The following is a 13,328-nucleotide window of genomic DNA, read 5'->3' on the forward strand; positions in this document are numbered from 1 at the left end:
CTCTCGACATGGGGAGTCACATGTTCTAGCCAGAGGCGCGTCTGAAGTCTCTTCAGATGCGCAGGGGGGCCTCACTCATGCACGCCCGAGAGATATTCGATAGCAGATTCCCCAGGGTTCTGATTCTTCAGTTGCGGGTCATGTTCAAGCACCATATTACTCCACACTGGCTTTCTTCAGATAAGCTCGAGCAGCTACCTAGAGTGACTGCACAAGCTACGAGCTACGAGCTCTGTCTTCTCTAGAGTGATAGCCGGCCGGTTGTAAGCTTCTTTCGCCTTTCGAGCAGCGACCCTGATGTCGGAGACGACAGCTTTGTGTGATATGGTCGAGGTGATTGGTTAAGAACAATTGAAAGAACTATGAATGCAGCGGATGGCGTCCGTGCACGGACGCGGTAATCTGCTCTTTTCTTGCATGTAGGTTCATCCGTGAGCAGAAATTATCAAGATAGTCCGATTCTAGGGGGAAACGAGTTCCGTTTCAATACACTACATTGACGAGGATAGCATGGTAGCCTTGCATAGGGCCTTGATTGAGTCTTGGTTTTTCTGCATTGCTTTGGTCGAGCATTATAATTATCCCTCCTATTCCGCCCATCTGGCAGCTGTTGAGGATGGTAGTTCAGTCAAGGAGAATAAGAGAGTTCACTCTAACGTGTGTTTAAGATCCTGCTCAGGGCAAATGTGATCCTTTGAGCTTTGGAATACATGTATTTGCGAGCTGCGTGCTATTCTTCGTATGGTGGAGTATCGGTAAGCTAATGACGTGAGCTGGTATATACTGTACTTGCAACGGAATCTTCCACATACGACCATAGGACACTGAAAACTAGGCTTCCCGTCCGCTCAGCCATATATAAGCAGTGTACCGGCGGATTAGTAGTTGCGTGGGTGACCAGCAGCGAATACCCGCTGTTGTATGTTTTTAGCTTTTTCTTCCCTTATACATAGCAAGGGTAGACAGCGCTATGGCGACTTTGATCACATCTTTTTCCTCTCGGTTGGCTCCAGCGCGATGGGGCTAGACTTCTGGCGGGCGGTTCCAGCTTACAATCATGCAGCGACGAACGATGCTCACAATACTTTCAATTTGTGCACCTGTGCGTATACACGTTCACGGGGCAAGAATCATGGCACCTCACGCGTCGCAACAGCCCCAAAACATGACAGACGCACTAAACGAGCGCTAGCGCGATGAGACCACAGGAGGAATGTGTCTTTGGAGACAGGATGGGGTAGTCCCTTAGATATTGCCGCTTATGTGATACGAGGATCGCCTGTGATTGGCCATGGCTCCGGGCCCGCCGGTTTTTCCACACCGGGGCCGATCCTCTACCGCTCCACTCGCACCCCCTCCCTGAATCGTGTCTCTGCCCCGCTGCTGCTCGCTGCAATCCTCCGGCTTACTCGAAACAGACATCCTGAACACTGTCCAAGAGTCCCCCGGTAAGTACCAAAACTGCGCCCAGTCTACGTTCCTCCCTCTCGTCCTCCATCCACTGTAGTCACTCACGATGTCCTCAGAGTCCACTGCCCTGAAGCCCGCCGCGCTCTCCCGCCCGCCGCTCAACGCTATTGCCCCGCATCTGCGCGCTCGCTTCGACCCGGTCTTCGTGCGTTACCATGAAGCCTACGCTGTCGGCCGTCTGCACACGCACCAAGTTCCCATCACCGACTTCCGCGCCAACCCTCGCAAGTACATCACCAGCTTTGGCAAAGCAATCGCCGACGCCCCAAACGTTGGCCGCATAAGTGACATCGAATGTCCTGTGGACAATGGCAAGAACAGGATAAAGATCAGAGTCTACGAGCCGAAGGAAGGCGCGTTCAAGGACGAGGGCAAAGGCAGGCCGGTGTTTGTGAACTACCACGGCGGCGGTTGGGTCTTTGGCGACATCGACACGGACACGGAGCACTGCAAACGCATAGTCAACGGCACGGGCGCTGTGGTCTTTGACGTGGAATACCGCTGCTCGCCAGAGTACCCATTCCCCGTCCCTGTCGAGGACGCGTGGGATGGGCTGCTGCACGTTGTGAAGACGCAGGCTCAACCTTTCCACCTCGACACTTCACGCGTTGCAGTCGGGGGCCCGTCGGCAGGCGGGCATCTCAGCGCGGTCGTCGCTCAGCGCGCGCGGGACGCGGGGATACCGCTCGTGCTGCAGCAATTGCACGTACCAGTGTGTGATATGGATCAGTTCGACGAGCAAGGGCGGATCAAGGAGGACGCACCGTACGAGAGTTATCGGGAGATGTATGAGACGGTGCCGCTGAGTGGGGAGCGGATGGAATACTTCGCGCGGCATTTCCTGGGGGTGCCGAGAGCGAAGGGAACGTACAATGTAAGTTGAGACGGTCGCATCTTGGAATCCGGTGTTCAAGAATTGACAGCTAACACTGTCGCAGAATCCTGCGGTATCGCCTATCCATGCTCCGTCACTCGCGAATCTTGCGCCCGCGCTCGTCGTTACGGCGGAGATGGACCCGTTAAGGGACGAGGGATACGAATACTACAAGAAGCTCAAGGCGGCCGGGAACGACGCAGAATACTACATGATGCCAGGTATGCCACACACAGCGGCAATACTGGACGACATTTGCGCAGAGGGTCAGAAGTGGAATGGCATGGTCATCTCATCATTGAAGAAAGCGTACGGGCTATCGTGATCCACACGTAGCAGAGGCAGTCGAGACAGCTGCTTCACACCGTTGAGCACTTCAATATACACCAATAAATCACAGACTCGCTGTCCAACTGCCAACCCTCCATGCTATGTCGCGAAGCCTTCACAGGCCTACCGTCACCAGTACTGCCGATCAGCTACTCTGTTCAACCACAACACTCGCTCGCAGACAGCGACATATCTCATCATATTACAAGGTCAATCCAACGTCTACACCCTGCCACAAATAACGCACGTATTTCCGGCTTAGTCTCAAGCTCAATGCTTACACCTGCATCATAAACTCTACGTCAAATTACCATTCACCGCACTCGCTAAATCCACTTCGTGAACGTAGATATCGGAGCTCCGGCACAGACGCATGCATTTTTGACTGCGCGGGGTTGATAAAAGCTTTACTCGAGTCACTGCCTGTACTTCGAGCGAAAACGAATCTTGACTCGCATGCGATCCCGCTGATGTCAAATTTCAGGGTCCAGTGCCCAATTCATGGCTCAAAGGTTCTGAATATTCCTCGGGAAGAGATGGCGGGATATCTCGAGGTCCCCAGTGGCAAGAGGAATCTGGGGGATGATCATGGGAGATCGCTCGGTGACACTTCGGCAGGGATTCCAATGATGCTAAGGATTCCATATGTACATTATCATACAGTACCCATCATCCGTCATATCCTTCATCTCCTCCCCGCCAGTAGATATCAACTCGTTAGCTTTGTTGGTGAAGGTGACCATACGAGCTATGGTGGTGCGGACGTTAATATGAAGATGTGGAGGCTCATTGGGTAGGCCCAAAGAAAAGAGATTCTAGTTCAAAGGCCTTCAGAAGATGGGCGGGAGCCGGAGACCAGTAAGGATGTGAAAGATGCATAGACAATGTGTAGGATGCCATACGCCGGTCGTCTCGTGAAGCGGCGGAAAAGGAAGTGTCTGCGTCGAGCTACTATAGCATCGTCCTGGCATGGTGTGCTTGTAAGCGAAGAGGAAACGAGTGACGATGTAAGTTCGGATATGTAATGCGTAGGTCGAGATGTGGAGTGAGAGATATAAGTCTCGTTTGCAATATGGGAGCCATACCTTGTTGTCAAGGTAATGACAGACGATAAGAAAGGTGGAAGAATACCATGCTCTCCGTGTATGCTATTAGTGCTTGTGATAGGGAAAGAGAAAAGTTCAAGAGCCTTGTAACGTTAATGGCCGTTATTAGGTCCGTGTCTCAATAAGAAGAACCGTTCCGTGACACTACAACCACAATACAGCCTGAAGAGTTTTAGGGGTTCGATCAACTAGCCGCCTTTAGTGGCGGGGTTAGGCCATGCGCGGACGCTGGGTTAATAACCTATCCTCACTTCCATCAGAGGGGTGTGGGCGCTTACTACCAGTAGCTAGAGAAGAAATCGTTTACTATTATAATTACTTAGTTAACTCCTCTACATCCAAGGGTTAAGCATGTGCAGAAGGAGCGACCGTCTAAGTAATACTTATCGAATTCCCGTTAGGCAACTGGGGAACAAAACCTGAGGATTCAGCAGCCCTCGTAGTCAGGCTAGTGACTGCGGTCGTATATGGGAGGGGCAATCCAGCGACAGACATTAGTCCAGACGCAGATGCTAATTCTTATAGGTTGGCAGGTACCCATATACAGGGTTCCCGTGGCTCAGATATAGAAGCTACTTTTGCGTAGGCCGTGTAAGCGGATGCTAGCGTAAGTACGGCTGCCTACTACTCTCCCATCTATTCATCTTCCATTAATGGCTGCACCCAGATCATTCTTAAGTTCATGGAAGTAAAACTCTGCGAGTCCAACTAGCCATAATCTACGTACTAGAAACGGACGAATGTATGGGTTCTAGATGCCTTCTTGCTGCGCCCAAATCTCGAAGCGATCCATCATGGAACAGAAGATGGGACTACTGCCTAGATAGCCATAGCATTCTCAATAACGCTCTAGTAGCGTTCCTGTAAAAGAAATATCATTATACTAAGTAGAGAGATCGCGGTCGTCAGCAGGAACTAACTCCTAGGAGCTGCTCCATCGTCATTTTTCACAAGGTTCGTGCTCGCTATCCAGATCCATTTCGAGGTGTTGCCCCTCTTCTAAAGACTACTCAGGAGAAGTTATCGTCTCTTCTGTGTCTGTCATAGGTACCTCTCCATTTGGATTGTAGAAGTTACGAGGCTGCTGGGAGAACATATTCTAGAGCAATCGATGGTAGAGATTAGAAATTCCAACGTTAGAACCGTGTTGCAGGGCGCTCGATATGGGGAAGGCTAAGTTAAGCTGTGATGAAAGCTGCTGCCGGTAGAAAGGCTTTGTAGCCTCCGCAAAGGGGCTGTCGTCTAAACTAGTGAGAGGCTTGTAGTTTACCAACTGTTGCTCTGAGTTGAGCATGGACGGGTGTGCATAGCTCAGCTTATAAGTGCGCCGGCGAGACCAAATGAAGAACGCATCGTCCAAGACACGCGCCTGGAAGGTGAACACAGACTACCTATCTGACTCAGGAAGAGTCCCGGCTTTGATGAAGATTCTTGAGGCGTTTCTAGAGATTCCCATAACAGACGAGGTGGGTGGGTAGGTGAATGTTCCATTGAGAATGTGAGTCACGTGCGTGTGTCAACCCCGGGCCGTCTCATGTCGCAAAGTGGCGGGAATATTCGAGATAACACAGGTACATGGAATGTTCGGAGGCATCATAGGAATTTGGCTGCTTTCTTTTCATCCTTGGCTAGCGTCGCCTCGCTCTTCCACAACCATAAAGCCGGTATGTCTTTGTTCGGGACCTGCTCGCATACGACAAACCAGCTTGAGTTCTCCACTCAGTTGCTCCTAGGGGCCCACACAATCGGATACAGCTACCTTATCATGTCTCGTCGGACTGCACGCGCAACGGGCTTCATGGGCGTCCGAAGGTGGAACATGAATTGCGCAGCAATGCTATCGTGATGCATTCACTAACATGATGTCTGTAAATTCTGATAGCTCCGCATCTGAAACTCTGAACACTGTTACTTCGCCGGATAGTCCAGTACCTCGCAGACCAACACTCCGCCTATGCCATAGCTTCCTAGGGAACGCTGCATTCCAATGGTAACATAAGCTGGATGGCCAGATATCGAAGCTGAAAAGGGACATTGATTACCTCGAAGACGCTGCGGCAGATACATACGATCACTTCAACAACAATTTCGTGTCGGTAAAGGCGGCGCTCCACATGCGCTTTGATGTTGTCGAAAAGACGCTTACGATCCTGTCCGATCGCTTTGGCGTTGGAGTCGCGGGGCTGGCTGCCAGATTGGATGGTACGGAGGAAGGCATTGAACGAACCGCTGATATACTGAGATTGGTGGAAGAAATACAGCAAGAGCGAATGAGAAGCGATCGGACCCTTCTGGCACTCTTGTTATTCGGTATTATGGCGCTGTGGTTTCGTCGATATGGGTGCATGGAGGTGCGAGGTTCAAGGGAGATTGGAGAGGCATTACGACGCTATGATGGTTCTGTGGCAGGCTTCAGACTTTGGCACCGTCGGCCCATCGGACGTGACTCAACAGCAGGTGAGTCATGCGAGTCCAGAGCGAATGCGAGGTGATCGGAGTACGAGTAGAATGTTACGATATTGCTCTTGGACTGTACGGTAGTTGTTGGGGCGGATGGTGGCGTCTCCTAACAATATCTCCGCTCCGACCTGAAGATTCACTACCCATGCCGAGCCTGCATGGGACACGAGATCAAATTGTTAGAATGCCCAATGATTTTCTTCTATGCGTCATGATCGCAAGCCCATTCTCTTGGTGTGACCATTGCCCTCAAATAGAAGGTGACCGGTGGTAAGGGCGATGAGGACCACGAGAAGCTCGAGCCGCAAGTGTCCTGTCACTTCGCGTCCAATCCGATCCTCATTGTCCGTTAATCCAAGCCGAAGTCGTCTCCATAACAAGAGCCACTCTCGTGCTTTTGTTTCATCGAAAAGTACCAGAGTGAGACGGTAGAGTCGTGACGGGTCCGGGTGCCTACGCACTCCACCAGGTCGTGATTGCATTTCCTGAAAGGGCCCACAAATGGACGAATCAATCCAGAGACGGAAATGATGAGCAAGCGCAGCGCGGGCGAGGATGGGGTTCGCATTGTCATTCCGGCAAGGTGGTTTTTTATCACGTCCGTCCACAACAGTATGGCTTGCAATGGTTCTTATAGTCGAGGGATGCTGATATGTCGTCTACAATGACTGTGCCCGTAGAGAACAAGGTTCTGAATGTTGCTTTCGGTAGTCGTCCGGCATCGTTGTTGACGATTCGGTACCTGTCCAATCATGAGGCGCTGAGCTAGGCGCCCGCCAGGGGGAGTATATTGAGCCCACGGTGCGGCGTTGCCGGAAGTGGAGTCAGCCTTACGACCCCGAGGAACGAGATATTGCGCGGCGTAAGAAGGAAAATTCTGCTTAGCCCGGAGGATTCTGCCTCGAGCAGAGCTGATAAGTAGACTTGAGATACTCGCAGGGTGACGCCAAGGTGGCATATTCGCCAGGTCCTTCGCCCGCGTCCACACAGGGGTGGCAGCAGTGCTGGTGATGGTGGTGCCATTTTCAAGAGTTGTGGGCTTATCGGATATGCAATGGTCGACATGAATGCATGGAAGTCGACTTCGATGAGTTGCTATCAACGGTCTCACATTCTGATCGCAACAGGTCGCCCGTACGGCAGAATTGGATCAAATCCTCAGACCTGTTCGTACATGGTGGGTGCCTGATACCGGCCGAGCTGCTGCGGCTTCAAAATCGCGGCGGTTTCTTCCTTTCCTCTCCTCCATGATGTGGCTGCGCACCTACTGCTGGCGACGTATTAGGCGTTCGGTAATGGAACACCACCTCCATTCGGCCACGTAGAGCGAGTGATACTTGCCGCATGCGAGCAGTATTCGGCCCCAACAAATCGCGCCGCGCACATCCTTCCGGGCGTCGCATATTGGTGATGCTGCAAAGCTTCTGCAGTTCAAGTTGAGACTATGTGCGGCGGGGTCGATACGCGGGGTGGATGCCATGGAATTTGATGCTCAAGCTGCCTCGCAAAGGAAATGCGAAGCGACGGTGCCCCGGCGCCTCTCCCTCTCCCTCATTGTTGCCCCGCTACTTCCGCCATCATCTCAGCTCACTATTTTGGTCTCCACAGCTCCCTTTGCGATGCCATGCAATCGTTCGGTTCAGTGCTGACACGTTTCTTGGGAGTCGCAGGCGGCGCCCAGCGAGACGAGCCTTGCCCATCAACTCGGGTAGATCGGAGGGTTGGACAAGAAGGTGTGTCGAGCCTGTTGAGCCTGAACCTGTCGAACCTGAGCCTGTCGAGCCTGTTAGTATCTGTTGCGTTTCCTTATGCCGTCTACCATGGCACGCCGAACAAGACTAGCGCGGGCAGCTAGGGTGCGGCTGCGACATGCTCACCGCCTCCCAACCATCTCATGAGTTTATAGGAGACGCAAACCTCTTGTCTCGGGCGCAATATAAGTGAGTCCATTCTGAAGGTAGACCCCACACTGCTAAAGATCGAGAAAGGTTCACCGATCATCGGATCAGTCCCATGTGCAGTCGATTTAGACTCACACCGGCGCAATGGTCGCATCTCGGTTGAACGCAAGACGGCTAGTCTCCACGACTCGGTTCCAGATCCGCCCGTTGACCCGCGGCCACTCGGATTGATATGCAGGGTAGGTTTATACAATGCTGTTGTCGCCCATCTACACGTGAGAGGACTCGAGCGCTTTCCGATCATATACAATTCCCATACACTTTTACTCCTTTGCGTTGACAACATTTTTCATCCGAAATGTTCTGCTACTCATCCGAAGACGGTGGACTTTTCTGCATCTATGTAATGGTGACGCGCTAAGGGCGCCTCACACAATACATTTAGAAACTACTTTGTGGCGCTGTCTCCTTCAGAAAGCGCAGAAGGAGCCTTGAGCCAGAAATTCCAAAACACGATGCTATACCTCAGTACCCGACACCGCACCTAGTTCGGCGGACACGCATTAAACGAGCTATCTGTCGGTCATCCTAAGACACCTGATCACATTGTTGGGCCCATTTGCAGCATAACGCTTTTTTGTTCGGACCGGACAGCGTACGAGCCTCATCTGTGCACACATCACAATGACCCCGTCACTGGGACGAACATCTGGCTCGTCCAATTAGCCCCTCCTGCCGACCCGGTCATGTCAACAACCCGCAGCATGCGAAAGGGAGGCTAGTGTCTTGCTCGCGCAACTGCCACCGTAACGGACGATGGATTCCGTAGCCTGGGAGTGCGGGATATCGGAACATCCATCTGCACAGCGTACAGCTTGTGGTATCGGCACTTCGTCGAACATCCTCGGAATCGAATCATGACGCTTCATCCTACAGCTTCCGTCCTACCTGATGTTGGTAGTACCTACGGCAAGGAAACTCGAGACTTTCGGATCAGACAATGTTTCTGCGAGTATCAATGCATTCGCAAGCCGAGCACACTATCCAAGCCAGGCCTTGAGTTCCACAGGTGACCAGAATTACGAATGCGTAGACCGATCTTCGACTGTTTGGGCGATTATCGACTTTATGCATGGCATAGAGGATATCCATTGGCCAACCCTACATAAGGAGCATATCGAGGACCCGACAAGAAGCTGTGATGCCACATAGAATACCGAGCAAGGAAAGGTTCGCCCCCGAAGAAGGTCTTACGACATTTTCGTTATCGCTGATTGAATAGACGCGCTTCACGACCCCATTCCGCTTGAGAAAGGCAACAAGGATAGACACACGAAGCATATCCACCTACCACTCTGGTGCATCTCGAGCGTCCCCTCACCGACTTCGATGCTCTGACGCCTCTACACATACCCGATCATCGCGCTCAGGTTCTACGGACCAAGTCGCAATATCAAGTCGCAGGATCGCCACGCCGCGGATACTGCGCGCGAAGAGGCCGGCCGAGATCGTGCATACCCACAGCGAACCGCCTAGCTGCTGGGCGCATGCTGACCTCCCCAGCATCGCGCGAACCTTATCATGGAGAATGTTCAAGGACAGGAATGCTTCCCCAGAACACAAGGCACAAGACACCGCAAGGGAAGCGTCGCGTGTCTGCTGGAATGCTGATGCAAACACGCCCGGAGCATCGGCGACTCGTCAACCAACGCGCTCGTCAAGAGGTAACCAGTCGCGTGTGCTATCTGCACGCACGGAGTGCCCTTGCCGCGCAGCTTCGCCATTGGCTTGAGATACGGCCGTTACGTTCCCGATCTTGTGCCCAGTCCCGCGACTCCAAGCGATCGTAAGGCACGCACGCAATCGTCACTCGTTCTCCTTCCATTTTCGCACGCTACACACGCCCGCGTATCTGCCTCTCAGATAGTTCGGCTCACACACTATCGGGCCGAGAGCGAAGCCTGCAGGCAGTGCGGTATGAACGCAAACGAACGGACTCGCGCGAGGTTATACATGCAGTGTACGCTTGCCGATCGGCCAGACTGCCATGTTGTCAAACTGCGTGACATTCCTGAGCCTGCTGTGCGTGCTGTGATTCTTATGGATTTTCGATCGACCTGCGTCTCGGAGTCTTGGAGCAAGATAATGCGACATGCTTCAATTCGCGTCGAGTTCCTGCTGCTCAACGGCTTCTTCTTCCATCGACATAGCCGGCGACCACGTCTCCCATGACTTCTGGTCCCTGCACTGGTGTTGGCAGTCGCAAAGTCGAGCGGCCACACCTGTCAACTGACGACGAGCGTAGGGACCGGAATAGGAATGCTGAGCACTTCCAGCTCTTCATCGCACTGCGGCAGACGGATCGAGATCATGTCCCTCTCAACACGTCCAGATCTATCGAAGAAGCTCCCACAATTGCCAGCAGCGCGCGGTCCGGTTCCGCAAAGCGCTGCCACCATGCAAACGAATGCGTACAGTGACAGCCAACAGCATTCCCAACATGCAGATGGCCTGAGGTCTCACCCCGTCGCATCGTCTTGCATTCCCTTGTCCTCCAAGAACGATGACATTGAAGATGAGTATGTAGCGGAAGTTTGCATCACTCTATTTCCTAACGTGTACGAGCGGCCAACCTCCGTTGCAACGTCCAAGCGCCACAGCTCCGACGCCGACGTATGCTCAGCCCCTCATCGTCGACTCTCAGACTTACGTCCCTCCCACGCCTAGCACGCCTGCAACACCGAACTACTCTCTCCAGTCTACGCCCCCATCGCAGCTACCCACCCCCTGGCCTGCGCCAAGAACGTCATACCCACCGCTTACACTGTGGCACTACCTCCCGCGTAACCATCCGTACGTGCTGAGCCGTCCGAAGATGTATGAGGTTCAAGAAGAGGTGGGGGAAGGGGATGGGAGTGGCATAGATGGCGGAGGAGAGTATGTCTATGTGCCGGGCATTGAGCATTGTAGGGTGGATGGAGATGAGGATGAGGAGATGAGGAGTATGAGGAGGTAGATGGTTTAGGGGCCGGGGAATGGGCTGGTCGTGCTTCAACTCTTGGAGCGTATGTCCTTATTATGTGATGAACGGAGTGCTAGTTTCTTAGGGTAGTCGCCAACATATATGAAAAATAAAGTTTTCAGTAATGACACTGCACTTAGAGATAGCTCTACTACCGTTATTCCTTCTTCTTTCGGTATAAGCTGCGAGTAGGCGCGTCATTGATGCTCTTAGGGTGCAACTTTAGGGATACTATGCGCTAGCGCTATGGTGTTTAGTGTAGTACTAGGAGGGTATATTACCTACGCATTCGACTCGTCTAGAAGATTCGATCTTTTATAATTTGAGAAAAGATGAACGTCCTAGAGAGGCATGGCTAGAGAGGTCAAAGGTATTATGCGTCTGGCCCTATTTCGTTCTAAGACTAAGTAGTTTTAGAAGTAATCATAAAGGAAGGCTAAATGTTGAGTAGTAATTAAGGATGGGAAGCAGTTATTCTAAGATCTGGTTTGGTGGCAATCCTATGATAAATAGTGAGATGAGATACGTTAGTCTACCGACCTGATTCACAAAGGAGTGATGTAACATAGTAAAGTGGTAACACAATTAGTGAAGAGCTGAGGCTACATGGAGATGGAATCTAGCTATGAGCTGGTATAGAGATGTAGCAGGTGAGCCGAATGCCTTCAATTAAATCTCCCCGAAGAGTCTTTGTGCCGTGAGAGTCTGTAAAATTCCATCCAATGTAGTCTTTGTGAAATAGACCGAAAGTCAAGAAAGGGTTGGATGAAGCCTTGCGACACTCCACACAGTGGCATATGGTTACTGCTTCAGGCATCATCCTGCTCTCCAATCGTATTCTGCCGCAGAGACATGAGCCACGTAAGAGGGTTGGTGAAGGAGGCCCAGAGGGTAAGGTAGCAGGGAATGATGGTTTGGGAGTAGGCTCCATTGTTGCACGTCTGCTCGGATGACTTGGCAACAAAGATGGCTATGGGGATTACTCACCCTGAAGCCTCTATGATCTTAATATATATTGCCTCGGCTTTTGAAGTTTGCTACATGCAACATTGCGTTCTGCAGGTCCTTCGCTTACACGAGGTCATGTCTTATCTTCGTATTCATTGCCATCGCTTTCTGTAGGTAGCGTTCGGAGCAGAGGCCGAATTGGGTTGTTGTGAAAGAAGGCATTGCTCAAAAAGCGGCCCAAAATGCATTCAATCGTCATTCATGCCTTTGCTCGTATGCATGGCATATGTAGTACGACAGAGTGAGCATCATCCGGTGTTGGTGTTGGCCAGTGTGGCGTCTCGGGCTGCAGGCTACCTGAGGTGACGCAGACTACGGCGGACTGTGCCGCATGCCGGTTATATAGTTTACCCACCACTTTGCCTTTCCTTGCGATTCCCCAAGCTTTCTGTATCGCCTTGTCTACGCACGTACAGCCTTTTACCTTTTTACGAGCTATCGGCCAGCAATTGCCTTCGGAAAAGAAGGCAAAGACGCAGTCATTTGCTATGGCTACCAATATTGCTTCACCCATCACGTCGCTGATCCCCTTCATTTCGGTGGAGCAGGCGGCCACTATGGCGTACCCGCCCAACGCGCTTCCCGGGGGGCGCGACGTCCCCACCTTCTACGGCAGCATGCGTGTTTATGAATGGGGGCCAGTAGACGGTGAAAAGATCGTGTTTGTACATGGCGATGGCACGCCTAGCCTGGTGTTTTCTAAGATAGCCCAAGCATTGGTCGAAGCTAACTTCCGTGTCATGCTTTTTGGTAGGCAAACTCCCAATTTTTTCCTAGACGGCTCGAAATATTCGATAGACCGAGCAGGCATTTATCGGGTCTAAGCTGACACACCTACTTTCCTCGCTAGATCTCTGGGGTCGAGGTTACAGCGCTACTCCGCTAAATGTTCGACACGACATTCGCCTGTTTGCAACCCAAATTTCTACTGGCCCTGATGTCTTCTCCAATCTCGTGGCTAGGCAATGCTACTTTCTCTATGGTCGGTTATTCCCTGGGCGGCCCCATATCTTTGGCTTTCGCAGGTGCTTTCCCTACATCGATTCGCTCTATAGTGCTCTTCGGCCCTGCAGGCCTCCTGCGGAAGCTTCCAGCTGGTTATGACGATCCCATTTTACAACATCCCGAAACTGCACCCTCACAAGAAGCTATCCGAG

The 13,328-nt window shown here is 52.0% G+C and overlaps 1 protein-coding gene across 1 annotated transcript; it reads left to right on the forward strand.

The window, feature by feature from the left end:
* Window positions 1-1,516: 1,516 nt before the first annotated feature.
* N0V89_012117 (uncharacterized protein) lies at window positions 1,517-2,669 on the forward strand (the record flags this gene model as incomplete). Its single annotated transcript, XM_056220842.1, has 2 exons — window positions 1,517-2,344; window positions 2,409-2,669. The coding sequence occupies 2 exons, from the start codon at window positions 1,517-1,519 to the stop codon at window positions 2,667-2,669; spliced, it is 1,089 nt and encodes a 362-aa protein (XP_056064829.1).
* Between the last annotated feature and the right edge of the window lie 10,659 nt (window positions 2,670-13,328).

The sequence above is a fragment of the Didymosphaeria variabile genome (genome assembly GCF_027946475.1).
Source record: "Didymosphaeria variabile strain IMI 356815 chromosome Unknown scaffold_10, whole genome shotgun sequence".
NCBI lineage: Eukaryota > Fungi > Ascomycota > Dothideomycetes > Pleosporales > Didymosphaeriaceae > Didymosphaeria > Didymosphaeria variabile.